Here is a 25,616-nt window from a genome sequence, read left to right on the forward strand (position 1 = left end):
TACCCCAATGTCAAACACTGAGCTGACAGGCTTGTGGTCACTGGTCTTCAGGGCCATGTGGCTCTGGTAACTCAGCTGAGTGATGTTCTTCCCTTTCCAGAGGACCCGGTCACACCAGGCCGGAGCACGACACTTCTCACTGAAATGCAAAGTCCGCACTGGGGGCCCGCACAGGCATAGCAGCACCCACTGCCTGGCCAGAGCCCCGGTACAGCTGGGGAATGATGGGCCAGGGCCTTCAAGTCCACGCGGCCCAAGGGATCCAAGAAGGCACAGCGATTCAGGCCCACCAGGGGATAGCATGTACCCTGTGGGTATCACCGAAAACAGCTGTGAGGGCTCCAAGCCAAACGCTGCCGTTCAGAATGACTCTCTGTTCTTGTACCCTCCTATGGGGAGGAGATGAAAAAGGCAATCTGGAAGTAAGTACTCTGCTTGACACAGGCTCTGAATTCCTACGGCCTCGGTTATAATCCTGATTCTATACTAGCCTGTTTGGGAGGCTCTTTATCTTATTTTTATCTCTTTTCTGTTAAGATTTTTTTTATTTTTAAGTAATCTCTACACCCCATGTGGGGCTTGAACTCATGACCCCAAGATCAAGAGTTGCATGCTCCACCACCCGAGACAGCCAGGCGCCCCTTAGAAGGCTCTTTAATTTCTGCATGCCTCAGTTCCCCGATTTCAAAGCTGAGGATTATAAATCACACCTCCTTCAGCTGGCAGTTGAAGGATGAAGTGAGGTAACAGAGGTAAAGTGTATGAAATAATGGGAGGCATACCAGAAGCACTAATGCAAAGTGATAAACTCCTATGTAACGACCAAGTACAAGCTAAGCGGGTTGGAGTCATCCTATCCCCCTAAGCATAGCTGAAAGTAAATCATTACGGAACAAGGCTAAGGTGGTCAAAAAGAAAACATGCAGGAAGACAGAGCTGCTGAATGAGCAGACACTGACGGAAAATGTTTGACCCCAGAGTGCAAAACACGGGGAAGTCACAGGAATCCTATCCTCGTTCTTTAGGCCCATGGGGACAAGTGCTTCCCTAAATTCTGGGGTTTCCATTTGCTCAGCCCCCCGGAGGCAACCCCTACCTACCTGGTATCCCAGTCATCGGAGCCGGTATCATACTTATAAGTAGGCTGGAACGTGAGCTCGCCTTCAATGAAGCCTTCAAAGACAGCCTTGGTAGCCATCTGAGTTTTCAGCTATAAGAAAGAATGGAGGGGGGGGGGAGCACCTCAGAATAAAAAAATCAAACCTTGAATTAGCAGAGGAAAGGAAGTCAATCTGGAATCTGAACACTGACCCAAAGGGAAAGGCCCATGAGAAAGCTATCCTATAAGATCTTGAGAACTAAATCCTAGGAAGGGGAGTGAGTTGACCATTCCTTTGCCTCTTGTACAGTTTTTAAGGCTCTTTTATAAGAGGATACCTGCATCCAGGGGGCCTGAGTACCATCTTGCTGAGATGTCCCTAAGAGGATCAGGTACCAACAGACACAGAGCTTTTCTTTCCAAGTATCAGATATTTATTTCATCTGTGTAACACAGCTGTTCCCACTATACAGAGAGAACTACACAGAAAAAGGTCTGGGAAGGTACAGTCCAAAAACAAAGGGGAACTTCCAGGTGTCTAAAAATAAATAGTAGAAGTATACCAAAATAAGTATGAATTAAATTTAAACAATTTTCTAAAGGAGTTTATCAGATGAGTTATATGAACTAGGGGAAGCTCTGTGCCTTGATTTCCTCCATCTGCAAATTCTGGATTTGTAATAGAATCTGTCTCTCAGGGCTGTTGGAAAGAACTGTTAACTTAGAATGGCGCCTGGCACATTCTGAGAAGAGCCAGCATTCCTCCTACTGCACTCATTTTGGGAGCTCCTTCCAGATCACACTTGTAGCAAGATTAACAACCACAGGTGCTCCTGCCTCCTCCGTGGAGGACCAAGCTCGGCCCAGCGTGGACTGATGAAGAACTATCAGCTAACGCTGGAGACAGGGGGCAGCTACGCAGGGGACAACAGTTGTCAAATTCCCCAAAATATGAATTCCTAAAAAAAGCTATTAAGGAGAAAGCCACAGAAATAATAAAAATGTAGGTATTAACTTAGGATGATTCTTAAATTGGTATACGTAGACCTCCAAACCAGCTGGGAAGTAGCGAACACACGAAACAGGTACTGTTAACTTGAAGAAAGACCAGAAAAGAAGGCGAGGGGAGCTGGGTATGAAAGCACCAGGGAAGTTACTAGAACACCTCACTCCGGAATCCAGTTACAGAGCAGACTGGCTTAATGCTGGAACGGGGATTAAAGAGGAATAAAAGGTAATTTACCAAGGAAAGGAACTGGCGAGAAAAATGGGCCAAAAAAGATATTATTCCATAAAGAAAGACTTTAACAAAGTTGAGATTTTTTTTTCCCTTTGATTGATGTGCACTGGGGGACAAAAAGGTTAACAGGAAGATTCAGACTGATGACAATACGAAGGAGGCTACAGACTAAAAATGGCCTTGACCACCTGAACAGTTTTGAAATCCACTGAGAGGGGTAGCCTGACGAAAGTCAGCGAGACAGAATGCTCCTGTCCTGTGAAATGGCTAATGCTCTGAGCAAGAAACGCCGACCCCAACCACAGCGGGGAGCCGCAGCTTAGAGAACTGGTTTCTGTCGGACATGAAGAAAGCCGCTCAGGAAGAAGAGTGGTCATTTACACTGGACAAGTCTGATGAGAGCAGGAGGGGGCGAGGCAGGCTCACTCAAAACAATTAACAAATCATCTTAAACATACCAAGTGTCTTTATGAGAAGCTTGGTACCCCTTCAGCCCCTACTGGAATGAATGAATGAATGAGCACAGGGGAAAGGGGTTGAGAGAGAGAGAGACAGAGAGAGAGAGAGAGATTGAGACAGAGAACACCCATGCTCTTGCCCCCCAGGGGGACGAGGTGCCTTGAGGGAAGAGCCAAGGGGGGGGGGGCGGGGGGCGGGGACAGCTGTGGACAAGGGAATGCAGGTGAAAGGAGAAACGGCTGGTCATCAGCTCCTCGGGGAAACCTACCCAGCCGAGGAAGAAGAGGCCGAAGGTTGGGAAGCCAGACCTTCCTGTGCCCTCACAGTGGGGGGAGAGTTGCCGAAGAAGGCACAGGTGGCCATCTGTACCTGATCATACGCATACAGGGTTTGAAAGTCCTTCTCCTCGATGAGGTTTTTCACTGTCTCCACATCCAGCTCTTCTATCCTGTAGTTGAGGTCCCCCAGCCACAAGATCACACTGTGAGGACAGAACACAAAGGTCACAGATTGAGGAGGAACTTCACCTATCCTAGCCAGCGTACTTCTGACAGAAGGGCCCTGAGGCTCAGCTTCTTGGGAGCTGGGAGGGAAGTGACTCTGCTGTTCGGGAAATCTTTTCTCTTGCCGCCCCATTTCACATCACGGCTAACATGCTGCTTACTCAGTGACCCTTTGCTCCAGGTTCATCAGAAACAGCCTTGAGTTGTCCTGGACTGTTTTACGCTGTGTGGTTGGAAAGATAGTCTAATGAGATCTAAAAGCAAGACAACCATTTACCTCATTCCTGGGAAGAGGCACAAAAGATCAAATACTAGGAGTCATGTTGGTAGCTCGGGGGCCCCAAACCAGATGACGCCATGATGTCGCCTCCATGCACATGACAGTCCACAAAACACACTCTCAGCCTTTGTTTCTAGAATTGAGTTCCTCTGAAACAAAGTTCAACCTATACAGTGGAGTCTGGGTTTAACGCCTGCTGTATCATCGGTTGGCTCTTTCTGCAAAGTGTGACAGGTGTTTTATCACACCTGCTGCTTCGGGAGAAGGGTAACTGGACATTCCCAGATGACGGTGCACAGCCCATAAAGTCCAATACTGCGCCATCTGAAGCCCACAGCCGGATCATTAGAGAACCCGCACAGCAGGATACACGCACCAAAATAAATGCATCCACAAGCTAAAAGCAGAGAAACCGACATGCAAGCTGCAACCTTCCAAACTAGGGTGCTGGAGGTCCAGCAGGACGGAAGACACACTCCCTGCTAGGTTCCCTGGAGAAGGAAAACCGTCCTGTCAGCTTCCAGAACACCAGTGAGCTCAAGACCGTTCCGCCACCGCAGCAGGCGGGATAAGCTTGCATCTGTGTACTCCCTGGCAGACACCGTGGCCTCAGGGCTTCTTCCTTTTTCTAAAAGAAGTGGCACAAGCTCCAAGTGTTACTGTAAGGTCTGAAATTCTAATATGCCTTGATTTGAGACATACAGAACGTTTTAGAGATAAACGAAACAAAGAAAACAAAGATTAGCCCAAGATGCTCCAAGCAGCTGTAACTGCAGCTTTGTAACGTTGACTCAAGAGGTATAAGACACTAAGTGAAGGCGGACCACTGCAGTCCAAATCTCAATTACATGTGCTTCCGGAAAGAACAGACACGTAATATCCTAAAACACACTTCTGAAACCTGGACTTGAGACGCTCCCTCTTTGCTTACTTTCCGCGTGATGTTTAATCAAGGCAGACCCACGTTAAAATAAATCTGACACATTTTCTGGGGACAAATGATGTGTGAGAAAGATTCTAGAGGTCTGCCCGATGGTAAAAGTTAGGACATGGAACATTTCCACGAGACATAATCTGCGTGTAAGTGAGCGTTGGCTGGAGGTCCCACTCCGGCAGCGGGAAGCCTCTCCCAGTCACCTCCCTGACGAAACAGAGAGGGCCCAACTCTGCATAGCCGGAGCGGTGAACTGCTTGGGGTCTGAGCCCAGACTCACTCGTGCTTGCTGATGGTGAGAGGGGGAAGGCCTGGGTCAATCTGACAAAACTGCATTCGAGAACAGATGTCTTTATAGTCCTGGTTCCTCCTCTCATACTCTTCTGTGTGGGCTGCCAAGTGAGAATTCACGACGCAGATGCTGGTGTTGTGGAACTGGAACCTGATGGCCACGCCTCCTTTGTTACCCTACGGGAAAGAGCCCGAAAGAATCCAATTCACAACCTCAAGGTGGCAGCCATTTAAATCTGCACATTTTCAACATGATTTCTCTTCAAAATAATCATGAGAGCTAAGTGAAGCAGTGTTACTGTCCGTATTTTATTTTTTAATTTTTTTAGAGAGGGAGAGAGACAATCTCCAGCAGACTCCCCGCTGAGCGCAGAGCCCAACACAGGGCTGGATCTCACGACCCTGGGACCATGACTTGAGCCGAAATCAAGAGTCTGGCGCTTAAGTGACTAAGCCACCCAGGCGCCCCTACTGTCGGTATTTTAACAGGTAGGAAAACAAATCAAAGAAAGCAGAGTGACTAGCCGGTCAGTGGCAAAGCCGAGTCCACTTTTCACTAAATCACAGGCAAACCACATGCCTGCCCTTCTCCACAGGAAGCTAAGCTCTTGCAGGAGAACCCAAAAGCAGGACTTTAGGAGCCTGAAGAAGAAGAAATTGCACACTTCTGATCAGCGTTCTTTCTGTATCTTGGTTTCCCAACATAGTTCCTGCAGGCTATTTCATGGGGGAAATGGACAGATCAACTCTGGTGTGGAGTAGACCCAGATACATGCTAAATCAGTCAGCAGCTCACTAAAATACAATTTCTAAGGGGTCCGCTCCATCTAGCCCTGCTTGAGGGCACCATTCATCTTGTCACACCAGCACCCTCAACCTGGGATGCACTCAGTCACAGTATCATGAGAGGCAGGGCCAAAACCTTAGGGATCAAGCATACCAACCGAAAACTCACCATCCTCCCCATGATTCCTGTTCCCACGGTCTCAGCCTCCACCTCGGAGATGTGCGCTGCATGTTCGTGTCTGACATACAACAGCAGCATAATCCCCACCAGTCGGATGAGTTTCACCTGGACAACAGAGCCAAACATTCCGGTCACGCCATGAACTAGAAATCGAAAACAGGAAGAACTATCCCAGAGGAAAAGTGGTCTCGAAGCTGGCTGAGGACACTGATGTGTTTCCTTCTCCACAGTAGGAACACAGGGTAATCACCTGTGCAGCTCACCGAGCATGCTCCAGGATAACCCGAACAGCCTACTGGTGCCCAGACCTGCATCTTTCCTACCCAGAGAACCTCTTTTGGAGAACTTGGAATTGAAATAATTAGGACGGGCTTATGATAAAGGTGACAGGTCTTAGAATTTCCTTGCGTGGCAACCTAAAATTAAGGGTCACTGACCCCTCGCTTACCTTTGCATACTTGGCATCTGGGTGAAGACCTTCTGATACAGCTTTAAACCACTCTTCCTCCTTTGGGGTATCATGGAAGAAAAAGGCTTCCTTACTCAGATCAAGCTCCTGGAACCTGTAATAAGCAGCAAGCAGTCAGAGTAGAGAAGAGTAATGTGCAAGACAACACGTCCTCAGATTGGGTTAGGCGCGTGTGTCCTCACTTTCTAGCTAAACTGCAGGGCCCTCAAGAGGGGAGAAAAATAAATACGTGGAGCCAAGGGACTAAATGCTAAGAAACTACCAGCGCTTTCATGAGCAGCCACCCATTTCCTTTCCATAACCAGCCCGTGAAGCAGTCAGAAGTGTCTCCATTTTACACCTGAGACTACTAGTTCACACAAGCACCATATGGCAAACTGGGGGTGAAGCCTAGGTCTATATAAATTCCAAATTCTAGGTCCTTCCCACTTTACCATACAGGCTCCTTTGCTGCCCCCTCCCCATTCCCAGGCCTAGGACAGTGGTAGGAAGATAATATGTATGGAAGGAAAAAATGACCGACTGATGGACTTTTTTTTTTTTTTTTTTAAAGCTAACCTTCCTGGGACACCTGGGTGGCTCAGTCAGTTAAGTGTCTGACTCTTGATTTCGGCTCAGGTCATGATCCTGAGATCAAGCCCCGCATCTTGGGGTTCTCTCTCTCCCTCTCCCTCTGCTCCTCCCACAGCCCCTCCCACACACTCTCTCTCTCTCAAAAAATTTAAAATAATTTTTTAAAATTAAATAATTTTTAAAAATAAATTAAATAAATTAAAAAAATAAAGCTGGGGTGTTTGGGTGGCTCAGTCAGTTAAGCGTCTGCCTTCGGCTCAGGTCATGATCCCGGAGTCCTGGGATCGAGTCCTGCATCGGGCTCCCTGCTCAGCAGGGAGTCTGCTTCTCCCTCTCCCTCTGCCTGCCGCTCCCGTCCTTGTACTCTCTCTCTCTGTCCAATGAACAAATAAAATCTTAAAAATAAATAAATAAGTAAAGCTAACCTTCCTTCCCTGGCAAAAGATATTTTTGCTTTGTGACCAAACAAAGTGTTGAATGTCTAAGTAGACAGTTCGAGGTGTAGTGATTTTAACAGAGAGCTGCACTAAAAATTAAATAATAGCATTTAAATGCCAAGCACATCACTTTAACGGTGCCAGAAGTGTGTTTACTTCCAGGAAGAACATCAAACAGAGAGGCAGCTGTTATTAAGCACATGCTCATTTTTCAATTCCTTCCCCTGCTGTGAAGACTCAGCTATACATTCACGTCCCTGTCCCTTCCGCCCAGCTACACTTTTCAGAGATGGAGAGGCAGAACTGAGAAGAGAAGCACTCACCCCACACAGTACACATCTGGGGCCGGGATCCCATGGCTTAGCCAGGGCCGGAGACCTTCTTTGGGGGACTGGCCATTCACATTGTATGTTCCCACAAAAAACCTGTCAGCAGAGAGAACTGATGAGTCACCTGGGAGGGCTATATGGAGATGACCGGGGAAAGCACCCTACGCTGACTTTGCCCAGTTTCAGTCTCCCTGGAGTCAAAGTTTAAGACCTAACAAATGTCACACCTGACCTGGACCGAGGACTGTGGCACCAAAGGGGGACTTGCAGTCTGCCACGGTATCTGTTGTTTTTGTGATAACTTCAAACAGGGTAGGGCTATTGGGAACATTCCTATTTAGCTTTGGCAGCCACTAGAGAATCATTATCCACAAAATGATTCCTTACTGTGTGTGTGCTAGGGAAATGAAAAAACAACAAAAAGTACCTCGGTAATTACCTTCAGAAGGAAAACAACAGCAGTGTTCACCATAATTGACTGTTTATATACCTGGAAGCAATGTCACTTTGTGTTATAGTCCCCGTGCACTGATTTAAAAAGATCTAGCAGAATCCTGCAACCTCTATTCATTTAACTTTCAGTAATCCTGTCTAAAAACATTACCAAACACTACCTTCAATTCACTAACTTCAGTTTAAATGACTTTCTTCAAAGGCCCAGAATCCCCAAGGGGTACACAAATTTCAGGATATCGTTCCTTCTTCTGTCCTATATACCTCTTCAAATAATCCCGTGACTATTTGCAAATTGTGTGACTGTGCCTGTCCAGGCAAGACACAGAACAAACGGCTGCTCATGAAGACTGAAAGGAAATGGTCATTTAGAGAATGATGGGGGAGATTCTGTAGAAGGATCTACTTACAAATCCAGAGTATGGGGGCGGTGGTGGGGGTGCTGAAATTTCAGAGAGCTGAATGATCATTTTGCTTTGAAAACAGTCTGCCCAGGTAGCTACCTGAAGTTCTGGATATAGGTATAATCCTCTTCTTTCTGCACTAGACGGGATTTCACTATTGTATCTCGTAGCCCGAACTTCTGCATGGATAAAATGTGAGCCTTGTCTGATACCGTGATAGTGGAGGAGCGAACCATGTCGGTGATTTCATACTTGGATTTATTCTGTCTAGAAAAACAGAGAGACAAGAATTTATCAATTCTGATGAGTCCCCCATGACAAAATACATGAACCTGAAGCTTCCACACACAACTGTCTGAGTCACAGAAGATGAACGAGGCCAAAGTCAAATGTATTTACTAAAAAAAACCCCACTATGTCTATGTGCAATTAAGTAAACTTATATGTTGTTGATTGTATAGCACAATGGTCGGAGATTTTCTGATAGAGAGCTCAGATCAGAGGGGACCTTGAAGACATTCTGATCTAATCACTTCCTTTTCCAAATAAGAAAAATGAGATCTAGCATCATCAATGATCCACCCAGTTGGATGGCAGCAGACTATGGATTAGAACCCAGTTTTGACAGTACTCTTTCTAGACCCTACTGCCTCATGTAACGAGACTTATAAAACTGTCCAGATCCTTTGACTTGACAATTCTACTGTATCTCTATTCCACAGGAATAATCTGAAATAAAAGAAGAGCAATGAAAGTTTATATTTCATGATTATTTGTGTAGTTTTAATAGTCAAACTAAAAATCATTCAAATGCCAACATTTAAAGTTAAGCAAAATTTAAAATTTGACACATTTATCTAACAGAATCCTAATAAAAGTGCGAGAAACTTTTGCTGAACATTACTTAATGAATTAAGATACATAAAGCACTTTCAACAACTTCTGGCCCTGAATAAAGACCACCTAAGTATCTGATATTATATCCTCAGGTACATACTAATTACAGCTACGTAAAAATGTGTCTATGTCTATCAAAAAGGCTCAAAGTGAACTGAGAATGACAGATCTAGCTACATTTAAAGTTCAGGGATTGTTCCTTGCTGCTTAAGTGCATAAAAATACTGACACAAACAAGCAAGTTTTTTATCTCGACCAGATGATTTTGGCCTATGAGCAGTAGGGGGCACTGGTGTACAGACTAAATATGATAGCACATCAGCAAAAAAAAGAAAGTAAATAAAAACAGAAAAAAAAAAAAGTATCTTCAGAGTCAGGAAACTCCTAAAAGAATGGGAGGGAGAAAGAAAAATGTTTCTAATCTACATTTCTAAGGTAGAGTTAGACTGCCAGTTTCAAATCCTAGATGGGCTACTTGCTAGTTCTGGATCTTGAGTAAATTATATAAAGTCTCTTCTTCACTTGTTTCTGTAGCTGTAAAACAAAGAACACAATGGTACCTATCTTTTAGGTTAACATAAGATAATCCAGGTAAGAGCATGGTGGCTGGCATACACAGTCAATGCTCAATAAATGTCCAACATTTCTTAAACCAGCTACCCTGGGACAACTTACATCACGCATAGTAATGGTCTCAGTTCTATACTGAGGGAAACTTTGGCCTTAGGAAGTACAAATGAAGGGACAGCTGCATTACCTTGTGAGCAAGTTGTCTGGTGTATCCTGACCCCAAGAGCTTGGGTCCACAAGCAGGCCTCTCTTATCTGACCTCGAATCATCAAAGTCAGAAACACCTAAGGGGAGGTGGAAGGAATGAAAACATGCTTACACAGACTTTAACATAGAGACCACAGCTTCTCCAATTGTTGTCTAGAGATCACTGGTTGTGCACATAGTGCTTGAAAGCATAGGAAAGGCGGATGGTGGTGGCTTGTGGAGCACAAGAGAGAGGGCGAAAAAAACAAGCATTTCATCCAGAGATCTTTACTTCTGAAAACATAACTATCCCAGCTGGTCTGACTCCCTTTTCTTAGAGACAGAATGCATTACAGAAAGAATAAAACTGTGCAATCTGCAGACCTAAGTTCCATCACCAGCTCTACTATTTATTGGCCTTCTGACTTCAGGCAAGTCATCTAACCTCTCTCAACCTCGGTGACTTGACCTGTCCTGCCCTTATCACAGGTTTACTGCTGGGATCAAATAGCTGACATGTAAATAAGCACTTTGGAAGCCATACAGCATATTATGAAATATAAGATAGTGATCTCATTTCCATTTACTCCAAGTGGGACTTCAAGTTCAAGGAGGAAAGAGGCAAGGGTCAGAGATCTGACACTGGAAAGGGTCTAAGTGCTCTAGAGAATAGGGAGTGCTTGTCACTGTTAATAAATTCCCTCAAAAACCAAAGAGCAAACCAAGGACTTTTAATAAATAAATACTTTGGGACAGTTGTTAAACCAAGATAAACCTGAAAAGAAAAAGTAATCTGCCAATAGCTTCTTTGCTCCTTAAAAGCCAAATCTCTTGTCCACAGAAAACAGCATGGAGAGGCCACAGAAAGGGGCTGTTTCAACACACAAGTTAAGGAGCACTGGAGGCATGAACCATCACGGAAGAATTCTGCCCTGAAGACTATTACTAAACATGGATTTTTTGACCATGCATTCACAGGAACAAGAACACACACACACAATTTGAAATATGAAAATAATGATATTTCAATACCTCCAATCAATCACCACGGCCTTTCAATGTTGTGTCCTGAATGCCTCCCAAATCAATATATTCCAGGGCACCTGGGTGGTTCAATCGTTAAGCGTCTGCCTTCAGTTCAGGTCATGATCCCAGGGTCCTGGGATCGAGCCCCACATCAGACTCCCTGCTCAGCGGGGAACCTGCTTCTCCCTCTCCCACTCCCCCCGCCCCCGCTTGTGATCCCTGTCACTGTCTCTCTCTCTGTCAAATAAATAAAAATCTTTAAAGATATATATATATATATATATTCCAATGTGGCCCTATTAGCCCGCGTTACCAACATCTCCCTGGAATGACTTCAAACTAATCTCCTGGCCTCCTTTCTCACCCCACCATCTCTGACCCAATTTCTACACTGTGGCCAGAGGATTTTTTGAAAAAGGAAGGCTAATCACATCACTTAAGACCTTTTAAGAGCTTCCCATTGAATAAACTCAAACCTCCCAGTATGGCTGCCAAGTTTCCCTCCAGTCTGGATCCCACCTGCACCTCTCACCATAATCCCCTGGTTTCCCACCTCCTTGAATGCCATAGTCTATGCATATTAAAGTTACTACAGTTACACTGCCATCCCATCAGAAACCCACTTCCTTCTTTCATTTTGCTTTACACAGCTAACTCCTACACATCCCAGGCCAGGGGTAAGCAAACTTTTCATACCGCCTCCACCACAACGATTTGACCCTGCTGTCATAGTGTAAAGGAGCCACGAGCGTGGCTGTGTTCCAGGAAAACTTTATTTATGGACATTGAAATCTGAAGATTACATAATTTTTACATGTCACAAAATAGGAATCTTTTAATTCTTTCAAACATTTAAAACTATAAAAACTAGGGGAGGGGGGTGGGGGGATGGGTTAGCCTGGTGACGGGTATTAAAGAGGGCACGCTCTGCATGGAGCACTGGGTGTTATACGCAAACAATGAATCATGGAACACTACATCAAAAACTAATGATGTAATGTATGGTGATTAATATAACAATAAAAAAAATTTTTTTAAAGTAAAAAAAAAACTATAAAAACTATTCTTAGCTCACAGGCTGTAAAAAAGCAGGCAGTGAGCTAGATTGGGCCCACGGACTGTACTTAGCCAAGCCCTGCCATAGACCACATCTCAGAGCTCACTCCTTCTAAGATGCCTTCTTTAACTCCCCCTAGATCAGGTCAGATGCCCTGCCACTGGTGTTCCCATAGCTCCCTGTATGTCTCATTATAGCCTCAACTGTTGTGTATTATAATGTTTGTTCTCCAGTTAGACTGTAAGCTTATTGAGGACAGGACTATGTCTGATTTATTCAACACTGCATCCCCATCATCCAGCACACCAGCCAGCACATAATAAGCAGTTCAATCACTCAACAATTCAACAGAAAATACTGGATGAACATGGATTCCTTATGTGTCTTATATAAATATGTAACATCTAAGCTCAAGTCTGTAGCATTCTTTTGGAATGTTTCAGGTCATCTTCCCATTGTCTTCAGCATACAACAGAAATAAGGCAGAACTTGTTTCTAGAATTCTACAACTCCATGGTTAACCAAATTATTTCTGAGAACCAAATCCCCAACTGTATTCTACCTCTCTTGCTTTACTCTCACTGAACTCTAAAGCTTAGAGAACCAAGGTACCTGAGTTAGTGAATGGCATAATGGGAAACCTTTAAGAATGGCTAAAGTCCAAAAAGCTGACAATACCAACTGCTGGCAAGGATGTGGAACAACAGTAACTTTCATTTACTGATTGTAAGAATGGGAAATGGTATAGCCACTTTGCAAAAGCAGTTTGATAGTTTCTTACAAAGCTATAAACAGCCTTACCATATGATCCAGCAATCACACTCCTAGATATTTATCAATTTGAAAGTTTATGTCCATATAAAAACCTGCACATAACTTTCTTTTTAAATTAATTTATTTGAGAGAGGGGGAGAAGGGCAGAGGAAGAGGGAGCGGGACAAGCAGACTCCCCGCTAAGTGCAGAGCCCAACGCAGGGTTTGATCCAGGACCCTGAGATTACCACCTGAGCCGAAGTCAGACGCTTAACTGACTGAACCACCCAGGCATCCCTACAGCAGCTTTATTGATACTCATCAAAAACTGAAAGCAACCAAGATGTCCTTCAATAGATGACTGAATAAACAAACTATGGTATATATATATATATAATGAAATATTATTCAGCAATAAAAAAGAATGAGTCACCAAGTCACAGAAAAACATGAATGAATCTTAAATACATATTGCTAAGTGAAAGAAATCACTGTGAAAGGGCTCCAAGCTGGGGCGCCTGGGTGGCTCAGTTGGTTAAGCAACTGCCTTCGGCTCAGGTCATGATCCTGGAGTCCCTGGATCGAGTCCCGCATCGGGCTCCCCGCTCAGCGGGGAGTCTGCTTCTCCCTCTGACCCTCCCCCCTCTCATGTGCTCTCTCTCTCTCATTCTCTCTGTCTCAAATAAATAAATAAAATCTTTAAAAAAAAAAAAAAAAAAAAAAAGAAAGGGCTCCAAGCTGTAGGATTTCAACTCTAGAGATGGTAAACAGATGAATGGTTACTAGGTGTTCAGTGGGTGGGTAAGAATTAAGTAAGTGCCGCACAAGGGACTTTTTAGGGCAGTGAAACTATTCTGTGAGAAGCTGTAATGGTGGATACATGACACTACCCATAGGCTTCAAAACCCATAGAACTTTAGAGCACAGAGTAATGTATGCAAATTTTTAAAAAATCATTTTGGAGATCAAAGGATCCTGGAGTGAAATGAGAAAATGACAAAAGAATCTAACTATATTACAAATGTCTGAAACAGCCTCAGTGACGGGGGATAGAAGAAAAAAGTGCTGAGCTAAATAGCTTTGGAAATGAGTGGACTCTGTAAGACTAAAGGCAAAAGGAACTGTTCATAAGAACTCTCCTCTGGCTGATAACGATGCTACCCACGGGGATATGGGTTATCAATTCTGAAGCCGCTATACATGGATCCTGAAATTTAACACTTAAGAAAATGGAGAGAGGATTGTGGGAGCCAGGTTTCTCATTGTTGGAGTGGGAGATTCCAGGTAAACAAGGGGAAGGGGCTAGAATGATCCATGTGGTGATGGGTTAGAGTTGGAGATATCAGCATGAGTTCATGTTTACCTAATATAGATACATATGCTTACATATAGAAATATAAAGATACACACATTTAAGTATATACACATACATTTCCTTGCTCCATCAGCTAGGAGAGCCTAGAAGCAAGGACACACCAGTAGCAAGGACCACTCTTTAATGCCCAATCTCGATTTCCAATACCATTCTCCAATAAAAGGAACCGGGGCTCCTTGAGATATGGTTATTTTAGGACTGGGGTAGGAAATATACAAGATGGAGCATCTTCTAGTGCCAGAAATCAAGAAAGTACTCAAAAAAACTCCCAAAATAAAAACACCCACAATGATGAGGGTATGTCAAATGGACACAGAAGCCAACTGAAAGAGCTCCAATGGTCACAGCTGGAACAATTTGAACAACGAAATAAAGCAATATTGGATTATAATTCCAAGTATAAAAGAAATAACCATCAATCCATACTGCTATTAATAATTGAATAAAAAAATAAATGGAGGCAACCGTCTTGGGTCCCCTGCCTCTTCGGGGGCTTTGTACTATCACTTTACTATCACTCAATAAACTTTGCTTTGGGGCGCCTGGGTGACTGAGTCAGTTAAGTGTCATGATCAGGTCATGATCCCAGGTGCCTGGGATGGAGCCTCACATCGCTCTCCCTGCGCTGCAGGGAGCATGCTTCTCCCTCTTGCTCTGTCAAATTAATAAATAAATAAATACATAAATACATAAATAAATAAATAAAATCTTTAAAAATAATAAAAATAAAAATAAACGGAGGAGAAAAGACAAATCTGCTACGAAGAATACTCTTGCCTTCAAAGAGGTGGAGCCTAACTCCCCACTACTCTACCACAACCGCTGTGTTAAGGTTACTGATAACCTTCATGTTGCCAAATCCAGCGGTCAGTTCGCAGTTTTCAGCTAAGTCCACTCCAACCTCTTCGGTAGCTCTTGATAGAAACCATTCTCTCCCCCGGTAAATACTTCCCTTAGTTTCTGAAGGCTCCTTTTTTTCTCCACACACCCCACGCCTCACCCCCAGGAATGAGTCCGGGCAAAGCCCCTGGCACTAGACCGCTTCTCCAGCTACATTCTTCCCCAGCCAGGTGATCTCACTTAGCCTCACAGTTTTAAAAACCACGTACATGCTGACCACTCCCAATCTCCAAGCTCCAACCTTTCACCTGAGCTCCAGGTTGTTCTATGCTGCTTCCCCTCCTTAGGCTTCTTCAGCTGGGTTTATAGCACCATCATTGGACCAGCTGTGCAGAATAAAAACCTGAGACTCACTTGTGACTCCTCTTTTTTCCCCTTACTCCCACACCTAATTCATCAGCAATTCAGCCAAGTTCTACCTTCAGAAATATACCTGGAATTTCTCACCACACCGGCTTCCTAACTGTTCTTGACTTCCACGCTTACACACTCCTGTCGTTAGTTTTCCAGATAGCAGCCAGAGTGAAAAGAAGGTGTTATCACTATGTCACACGAATTAACTTCTCTGCCTAAAACTTTCGAATCGCTTCCCACACCTCAGAATGAAATTTGGCCCCCTGAGAGAGTTGATAAGGCCCTCCCTAACCTGGCCCCCACACCTCTCTGGCCCCCATCCACTGCACTCTCCCTCACTCAGTCTGCTCTGGCCACACCTCCTTTCCTGCTGTTCCTGGAGCATGTCAAGCTCATTCCCAAGTCAGGGACTTCGCCCTTGCGGGTCCCTCTGCCTGGAAAGCTTTTCCTTCAGATCTCCACATGACTCACTCCATTTCTTTCAGGCCTCTGCTCAGATGTCAGAGGCTCTGCCACCCTATTTAAACAGCCCCCCACCAGCCCACGTCACTCTATCCCCTTACTTCAGAGCTTCCTAAATTCCTCTGTTCACAGCACCCTTACTATCTCAGTGATTTTTTTTCAAAAGAGCCTCGAGGCCAAAATACCTACCAGTGCCATTGAAGTAGTTAGGGCCAAAATAAAATCACGAAGTATTTAAGTCCTAACAACTTAAGTAGCAGTTTGAAATACACATAAATAGAAGGAAAAAAATACTATTTCTATTTCATTTGAAATAACCACAATTACCGACTAAAGAGAGGTGTGTGCCTGTTGCGTACCGCACACCCTCTCAAGCCTTGGAATCCGAAGGGACACCACCTACGATGTGCCACACTGATTTTTGCCTGGTACTTGCTTTTGATCCCAGCAACCACCCCAAATCCAGTTTTGCAAAGATACCATGTCATCAAAAGGAATGCAGCACCATCTAATGTTGAAACTGTGAACAAAGTCGAGCTAGAAGGTTCGTGTTCCAGCAGACTGACAGGTATCTCTGTATTTCCTTCCGAACCTTGAAATGTTCCCCTGTGGCCCTGTGAATTCCCTACACGGTGCTGGGGAGCCACAGCACACCAACTGGGAACCACAATCCTGTTACATTTTTCCTCTTAGTACTAATACCATTTGATATTATCTCTCATAAGTATTCCTCAGCTTATTGGAGGCTATGTCCACTGAAAGGTAAGCTCTGGAAGACAGGGGCCTTGTCTTCATGCTCTTTCCCAGGGACCTGGAGCAGCACTTGGCTTATAGTAAGTACTCGATGTGTTAAATGCATGGAAGTATCAGGAAACGTAAGCTGAAGCCTAGTTGTACCATTATCTTCCTGTGTGACAAGTTCCTTCTTTTCTTTGGGTCTCAGTTTCTTCATCTACAAAGTAGGAACTTCTGTATAAATATCTCATGGGGCTTTATAAGGAGCCAAGGCAAATTACGGACTAAGGGGCAGAGCTCTGTTCCTATATCAGCGCTTTCTAGGGGTCTTGTTTTTGGGGCACAGTTCCTACTAACAGCCAGACCGAAAGGACATCTCCTGGGGACAAGGGGTGTGTCCCTATGGATTCAGCTTCCGTCCATGAATGGACTGGAAAATCACCCTGCAGACCTATATCACCGTGTCTGCCGCAGGACCCAGTCCGGCAAGGACGAGAACATCTTCATTCCTCCCTCTGTGCATGGAAATTTTAAGGCATGATTTGGGGGATTTCCAGCCACAGGGCAGTCTTCTCGGAATCTCTTCTCCCCTGAATCTAGCACGGAAGCTGGCTGTCAGTGGCTCTTTACCAAATTTACCATCAGGCAGCCCCATGGTTCCTTTTTGACCACAGCTTCCTGTCCTTCCTCCTCTCCTGCTTCCCTACTCACGCTCTGCCCTTTTTCCAACCTCAGATCTCCATTCCTTTGTCAGCCAATCTAACAGCTGACATCTGGGTTTTTCCTTTCTTCCCATGTTTGTCCACCAAGTCCTATAAATCTTCTCTCCTAAATATTTTTATACCTGACCGTCTTCCCTATCCCTATGGTCATGCCTTAGTTTAGGCCCTTACGGTTTCTGGAAAGCACATTCAGTGATTTCCCTGCCTCCGTTATCTCCCCCTCCAGTCCATTCTGCCACCACCTAGAAGAAAACACAAATCTGAGCAGGTCATTCCTGTGCCTCAAATCCCAGGATAACTTCTATCACCTGTGCAATAAACCCCAAACCTCTGAGTATTACATACAAGGACCTTTGTAATTAGCCCAGACTCCCTTTCCAGCCCCATCTCCTGCCAACCCCCGCCAATCCAGTCACAGCAAAACTATTTCTCTCTTTAGATGCTGCCTCCTCACCCCCACCCCCGACCCAAACCACCCCCCAATCCCATCTTCATGGGGTGAATTTCAGTCATCCTTGCAGACTCAGCTCCGGATTCACCTCCTTCAAAAGGTCTCCTCTGGCCCCTGTATTTTCACACACCCAGGGTTTGCCTCTGTCAAGGCATTTATCATAATGGAACCGTAACTGTGTTTAACTCTTTTTGCCTTCCTTCTTTAGCTAGACCACAAGCTTCTTGGAAGGAGGAGTTGATGCTTTCTCTGTAGCCCTCGGCTTACCACAATTTACGGAACATATCAGGCAGCCAGTAGACACACACTGAACAAAGAGCCACAGGGTGTCATTTCTGGGTGTTTTTTTAAATTAATTTATTTTTATTTAAATTCAATTTTTTTGTTTTTAATTAAAGATTTTTATTTGTTTGAGAGAGAGAGCAGAGTGAGAGAGAGAGCATGAGCCAGGGGTGGGCAGAGGGAGAGGGAGAAGCAGACTCCCCACGGAGCAGGGAGCCCGATGCGGGGTTCAATCCCAGGACCCTGGGATCATGACCTCAGCCGAAGGCAACAGACAGGTGCTTAACTGACTGAGCCACTCAGGTGCCCCCTGGGTGTTTTCCTGATGACCACCTTTCACAGCTACAAGTGAAACCATGTCCCTGTTAAGAGCCTACGGAGGAAGTAGGTCAACCATAGTAACAGTTTGGTCTGGGTGTATAAAACTGCAGAGGTGTTGTTCTTGCAAATTCTGCGCATTGCACTGTACAGCTTACAGAACCACACCCCCTCTCCCATGCCTGGCTAAACAGACAACACTGCCCCGGAGGCCCCTTCCTTCGCCCAAGCCGCAACAGAGCCTAAAACAGATCCCCAGTCCCTGATCTAAAAACCCTTGGGGCCAAGTGTACTTTGGAATTCAGAATTTAGGGGATTTTATTTATTTTTTAAGACTTTCTATTTATTTATTTGATAGATTGGGGGGGCACACAGCAGGCAGACAGGCAGGCAGAGGGAGAGGGAGAAACAGACTCCCTGCTAAGTAGGGAGCCCGATGCAGGACCGGATCCCAGGACCCTGGGATCATGACCTGAGCTGAAGGCAGATGCTCAACTGACTAAGCGACCCTGGGCAACCCAGAATTTGGGGGATTTTAGAAAGCTAATACATTACCTATGCTGCCTGTAATACAACACCCCCTAGCAGAGTCTGAGGCGACACCAAGGAATCAAACACTTTAATATCTCCACAGTGCAACTTAGGAGTAGTAATATGCGATGGGATAAATAAAGCCTATAAATAGCCTCCTGTCAGTTCAAGCGAGTCTTACTGCCAAACTGAGCTTGGGCCAAACTTGCAAAAAACATTTTTTCAGTCTTTGGAGCTTTAAGGACTTCAGAACTGCTGATAAGGGATTGAAGATGGCAGTTAAGAACATGGCCTGACATCGCTACACACATCAGAAAGGACTAGAGTGTATGTCTGTGTACATATAAAACACACTTCTAAATATCCCTATACATTTTATAGACACATACACATACACATTGGAAAGCCTGGACGGGGAGACACCAAAGGGTCGACAGTAGTCATTTCTCCGTGGTAGGACTTCTTTTGCTTTTTGCTTACAGGCACTTTCAAATACTTTTTTTTTAAGATTTTATTTATTCATTTGAGACAGAGAGAAGTGCATGAGCAGGGGGAGAGGGAGAGGGAGAAGCAGACTCCCCACTGAGTCAGGAGCCCGATGCGGGACTCGATCCCGGGACCCGGGGACCCCGGGACCATGACCCGAGCCGAAGGCAGACGCTCAACCATCTGAGCCACCCAAGTTAGTTACAATGTGTATTTTATTTATATACATCAATATCAAAGACCCAGGTTCCATTTTTGACTCTGCCACTCACTAGCTCTACAACTTTGGGCAAATCACCTAACTTCTCTAAGCGTGGACTCGCCCACTGACCAGAGATAACAGTGTCTCTGCCTTCTGTGATTACCGTCTTCTTTTCCTATGGCTAACTGGAGCCCCTCCCTCACTGCAAGGCTAAAAGGTGGTCTAGAAGCCAAACCAGGCCTATTGAAGGCCCAGAGCTACAAAACAAAGAGAGGAGGCAAGGTCTCGATGTCAACATCTTGTAGCCAGGCCTATCACTGACCTGGGGTTGGGGCTTTTTCTCAAACAGGACATCACACAAGGAAAAAAAAAGTAAATTCTAACCCAAATCCCAAGTACCGGACTTCTTTCGAGAATTGTCCGAGAGGCAGCAACATTCTTTCTTTTCTTTTCTTTCTTTTTTCCCCCCAGGACCGTTATTTCTTAATTCAGTTGCTCCTCCTGTCTCCCCCTCTTGCTCCATTTCCCCCTGCAGGTCCCCTAGTTACCTGTAGGTACTCCCCAAGATCTAGACAGTGCTGTCCAACAGAACTTGCTAAGATGGCAGAAATGTTTTACAAGCCCACTGCCTGAAACGGTAGCCGCTGGCCACACTGAAACACTTGAAATGTTTCTAGAGCGAACAAGAAACTGGATTTCTTATTTTATTTACCTAAATTAAATGTAAATAGCCACATGTGGCCGTCACAGTGAGCAGTGCAGATCTAGGTCGTGCTCTTCTCTTGCACAAGAACCCTCAGTCATCACAGTCCACTACAGACAGAGCTGTCCAGTTCTGCCTGAGCACAGTCCCACCGCTGTCTACATTTCCACCAGACATTCTGTGTTGATCCATCCCAGGTAAAGCTGTCGTTTGACTGCCGGGCCCTCTCCCTGAGCTCTCCCTTTGTCACCTGCACCAGCCCCATCTCCGCCAGCCTGGTGTGCAATCCTGCCATCCGCTCACCCCTCTCGCTGGGCCCCCAGAGCTGGTCGGCCACCGATGTCTTTGACTTCGTTCCCACGGCTGCCATCCCCCAGGCCACCCTCTTCTTACTTGTCACCGTGAGAGTCTCCCACTCCAGGATCTTCCCCCTTCTCCCTTCCCCACTTTGTATCTGGACGTGGCCAGACTGAACTCTGATTTCCTATCTCCCTGCTCTAAAGCTTTCAGTGTTGCACTGCGGCCTGCAGGTTAAGGTACAAACTGATCCAACTGGAAGATGAGGCCCTTTGCAAAGTGGCCCTCCTTGCCAAGCTCACGGCTCCACAACCTAAAAACAGCCCGATCGAAACAGCCAAAACGGCCGTGTGCGCCACCCTCACTCCTGCTTCCAGGGGAAGGCCCTCCTCCGTGCCGGCCATCTCTGCTTCAAAGCCCAGCCTCCACTCCTACGCCCTCCCTCATGAAGCCCCACTCCCACCACCAAGCTAGTCCTCGGTCTCATTTCTCCGACTTCTGAAGACCTTCTCGTCCACAGAACTTGTGTGGCACTTTAAGAGAAATAAGAGTGTTTGGGGAAAGAAGCCTTGGGCTTTGGAATAAAACAGACCTGGCTCTTTGACCGGGCTGCATCCATTACCTCCTATGAAACCTCAAGCAAATTACTTAAATTTGTTTCCTCATTTGTAAAATGCGGACGACAACACCAAACTGACAGAGAAGCCAAAGAATAACCAAATGAAATCTAAGTGGGTCAAGAGCCTAGCACAATGCCTGGTACACAGCAGATGTGCAGGAACTGTTAGTTCCTTTCCCTCTACCACTTTTTTCCCCCAGCTCTAACACTCCTAATTCCCCCACTGCTCTGATCATAAAGCCTACCATTTATCAAGTTCCCTCTAATCGCTAGGGATTTTCCTAAGTGCTTCCTCTGTTATTTCCAATTATTGGTTTCATTTTGCAAATAAGGACACAGAGGCCCACAGCAGAGAGCAGACGTGCCCAAGGACACAGAACCAAGCCAGTAAATGGCACAAGTGACATTAAAACCCAGATATGCCTGACTCCACAGTGTCCCCCTCTGCAAGCATGAGCACAACATCTTCAATGAAACTATCACCTCGTAGAGATAAGTACTCTATGAGTCTGTTTGGATAACAAAGCAAAAGTACTACCACGGTGTCCACAGGGTGTGTGGGTGTGTGGCTGTCATTGCTGGGTGGAGATCATGTCCTACCCTTGCTGAGCGTCTACTAGACAGGTCTGAGAGGACCCCTCCTATCTTCTCAGCCACTGGCCTTCGCATTCCACTTCCAGCACACAAGAAGAACCGGCAAAACCAAAGGAGCCACATACCTGATTATTCAAACTGGCAGCAGTGAGTTGGTTCAATGCTTATCAGTGACACTGTGCTGTGTACACAGAGGGGGCCATGCCCAGGGCTCTGGCAGCCTCAAATGGCAACACATACCAGCAAGAGACACATTCAACTGACAGGGAGATAAACAGATCCAGATCCAACTAATCAGAATCCAAGTCAGGCTGTGTTAATAACAACAGTGATAGTACTATTAGTGTGAATAATATTAATAGCAAATACTCAGGGCTTACTACATGCCAGGCATGGTTTTAAATGTTCTACATTTATTTAATCTTCACAGCTACTCCAACAGGTAAGTGCTATTATCTGCACTTTACAAACCAGAAGGTAAATACAAAGAGGTTAAGTCACTTGCCCTGGAACATACAGATAATAAATGGCACAGCCGGGATTCAAGCCCAGGGAATCTGGGTCCAGAGTTTGTGCTCTTAAACAAGTAAACTATACTAACTATCAGAAAAATGTGAAGTTCAGAAAGCAATAATGGCAGAAGAAACAATTTCAGTGCAAAGACATAGCATTATGGTATCCTCAGAAAAAAGGAGTAATAGGTAGTATAAACAAGTAGGAAAAGTTTTGTTTGAGAAGCATTAGGGGAGACGGAAGGATTAGGGCTCAAGCATTAGATTCAAACCAACAACCTGAGTTCTCTTCTCAACTCTGTCACTGACCAGTGAGTGATCACAGGCATGTTACCTACCCTCTCTGAGCCTCAATCTCTCCATCTGAGAAATGGACATCCTCTTCCTATACTTTTGTGGCACAGTGTGAGCCCCACTGACCCACAGTAAGCACTTAATAAATGGTAATTGCTAATAATAATAATAGTTCACAGTAATACATTTTTATAAACAAATTTTTATTTTAAAGGATTTGTTAGTAATACACATATACTAGTAATATATGGCCAAAGTGTAAGACTTTGAATACCATGTAGAGTTTGGATTTTACTCTATGATAAAGGGGAGCTAGGGGCACCTGGCTGGCTGTTTGTTGGAAGAGCAGGCAACTCTTGATCTTGGCGTGTGAGTTCGAGCCCCATGTGGGGGCATGGAGTCTATTTAAAAAAAAAAAGAAAAGGCAGGGTGAGCTAAGTAAATAGCGCACAATGCAGGAAACTCTGGAGAGAAGCCCGTAACACAGGGCACCCAGCATTACAAACAATGGAAAGAATCAATTTTTCCTATTTCAGCCTGGCCACCACCCAAACAGCTCTGTTACTTTCTTTTTTTTTTGAAGATTTTATTTATTTGACACAGAGAGAGAGACAGTGAGAGAAGGAATACAAGCAGGGGGAGCGGGAGAGGGAGAAGCAGGCCTCCCGCAGAGCGGGGAGCCAGACGCAGGGCTCGATCCCAGGACCCCGGGATCATGACCCGAGCCGAAGGCAGACGCCTAACAACTGAGCCACCCAGGCGCCCCAGCTCTGTTACTTTCTAAAAAGTCGAATAACCATGCTTCTTCGTTTTCTCTGCTTTTCTCTTCTTTCACATCCTGTGTCCTGCAAACCGAGAAGCCCTGGATTCAAACTCCAATCTGCACCCTGTGCAAATCGGACTTAGGTTGGCAAGGACTAACCGTGGCCAGTTCAGCTTTCAAGGAGGAAGACTCCAGGGCAACCACTTCACAGCAACAGATTGTAGTGGGGACAGGCTATTGGACAGATGACGTGACTTTTTCCCTCCAGGCTCTCCCTTTGCTGGACCTTCTGTGAACTGTCTGTGGTCTGATGATAAAGCTAAAAGAGAAGTGTGCAAGAGCAGACCAGGAAGGGAGGGGAGAGGAGTTCAGAGTGTGCTCAGAGAGGAAGGGGCCAGGAGCTGCTCACTTGACTGAGCACTTCAGGGGATGAACTGCCCGGGTCTCTGTACCTCAAAGCCACAGACATTTTTGAGCACCTACCGATGTGCAAGGCATTCAGGCTGGCATTTATGGGGCGGGGGGAGCAAAAATGCTAAGAACAGCAAGTTTAAGCTTATAAAAAATGTAGCTGAATGAGCAGTCAACAAAGATGAAGAAGCAAAGGGCTTTATCCAAAAATTACAAGCAGTCAAGTTTGAAGAAGAGGAAATGAAGGTGAGTTGGGGCAGATAAGACTAGATAAGATAAGAGGGGGCTGAAGCCAGGCTGTGCAGGACTTGAACTGCCATGCAAAAGAACCTGAACTTTTTCTGTGGACACCAGGAAGTGGCACAATATTAAATATAAAATAGTAGGTACGATAAAAGTTAGAGTCTGAGGAAATCCCTAGGCAGAAGAAGGCTTAAGGTTAGGCAGGCTTGTAAGGAAACCACTGGGTTCATTCAGGTCAGAAGCTACTTACATGAACCATGGGACTTTAAAATTTTTTTTTTAATGTTCCAAAAATTTTTAAATTGCAGAAAAAGATGGACAGAATGTGGTTATTAGAAGAGGAGAGGGAAGAGTCCAGGATGACCAAGGTTTTTAGTGGCTGTATTAACAGAAAAGAAACCGGAGGGAGGGTGGAAGGAAGATGATGAGTAGTTACCTGGAAGAAACCAGCCTCGGATAAGCCCTGAAGAGAGCAGCCAGTTTCTAAGCTCTGGGAAGTGGGCATTTGCAATTCATGAATGCGTTTCCCAAACGAAAGCACCTCTAAATAATTCAGAGGTTCTCCCTCTCCCTCTCCCTCTGACCCTCTCCTCAAATAATTTTTTTAATTTTATTTATTTATTTGAGAGAATGAGAGAGAGAGAGAGAGAGAGCATGAGAGGGGGTTGGGTCAAAGGGAGAAGCAGACTCCGTGCCAAGCAGGGAGCCCAATGCGGGACTCGATCCCGGGACTCCAGGATCATGACCTGAGCCGAAGGCAGTCGCTTAACCAACTGAGCCACCCAGGCGCCCTAAATAAATAAATTTTTAGAAGTAAATAAATAAAGGGGCTCCTGAGTGTCTCAGTCAGTTAAGTATCTAACTTTGGCTCAGGTCTTGATCTCGGAGTCCTGGGATCCAGCCTGCGCTCAGCAGGGAGTCTGCTTGTCCCTCTCCCTCAGCCCTTCCCCCAACTCGTGCTGTCTCTCTCTCTCAAATAAATAAAAAATATTTAAATAAATAAATAAATAGGGCACCTGGGTGGCTCAGTCATTAAGCGTCTGCCTTCAGCTCAGGTCATGATCCCAGGGTCCTGGGATGGAGCCCCGCATCAGGCTCCCTGCTTGGCGGAGAGTCTATTTCTCCCTCTCCCTTTGCCTGCTGCTCCCCCGGCTCATGCTCTCTCTCTCTCTCTCAAATAAATAAAATCTTTAAATAAATAAATAAATAAATAAATAATTCAGAGGTGACCTTTTAGGAGGCAAACATTCGCTCTCCTTGTATAGATGGAAGAGAGCAAAGTCAAGAGACACATCTAATATTGTACCAAGGTGCAATAAGGAAAATAAAAATAAAAAACATCTAGGCCACTTAGCCACACACTTTGTTCAAATCCTCATCATTCATCCAATTTCAGCCCACCTAAGCATCATAGGTAGTAAAGTCTACAAATTTG

At 45.2% G+C, this 25,616-nt stretch overlaps 1 protein-coding gene across 1 annotated transcript in view; it reads right to left on the reverse strand.

Annotated features, from left to right (window-relative positions):
• INPP5B (inositol polyphosphate-5-phosphatase B) overlaps nt 1-25,616 on the reverse strand; it is a 47,021-nt gene that overhangs the window by 9,408 nt on the left and 11,997 nt on the right. Inside the window, 9 exon segments of the mRNA XM_027622022.2 lie at nt 4-139; nt 1,101-1,210; nt 3,168-3,279; nt 4,796-4,983; nt 5,762-5,878; nt 6,222-6,336; nt 7,576-7,677; nt 8,538-8,705; nt 10,093-10,189. Coding sequence (XP_027477823.2) covers nt 4-139; nt 1,101-1,210; nt 3,168-3,279; nt 4,796-4,983; nt 5,762-5,878; nt 6,222-6,336; nt 7,576-7,677; nt 8,538-8,705; nt 10,093-10,189 — 1,145 coding nt within the window.

Source organism: Zalophus californianus, chromosome 4 (assembly GCF_009762305.2).
Source record: "Zalophus californianus isolate mZalCal1 chromosome 4, mZalCal1.pri.v2, whole genome shotgun sequence".
In the NCBI taxonomy this organism is placed as follows: domain Eukaryota; kingdom Metazoa; phylum Chordata; class Mammalia; order Carnivora; family Otariidae; genus Zalophus; species Zalophus californianus.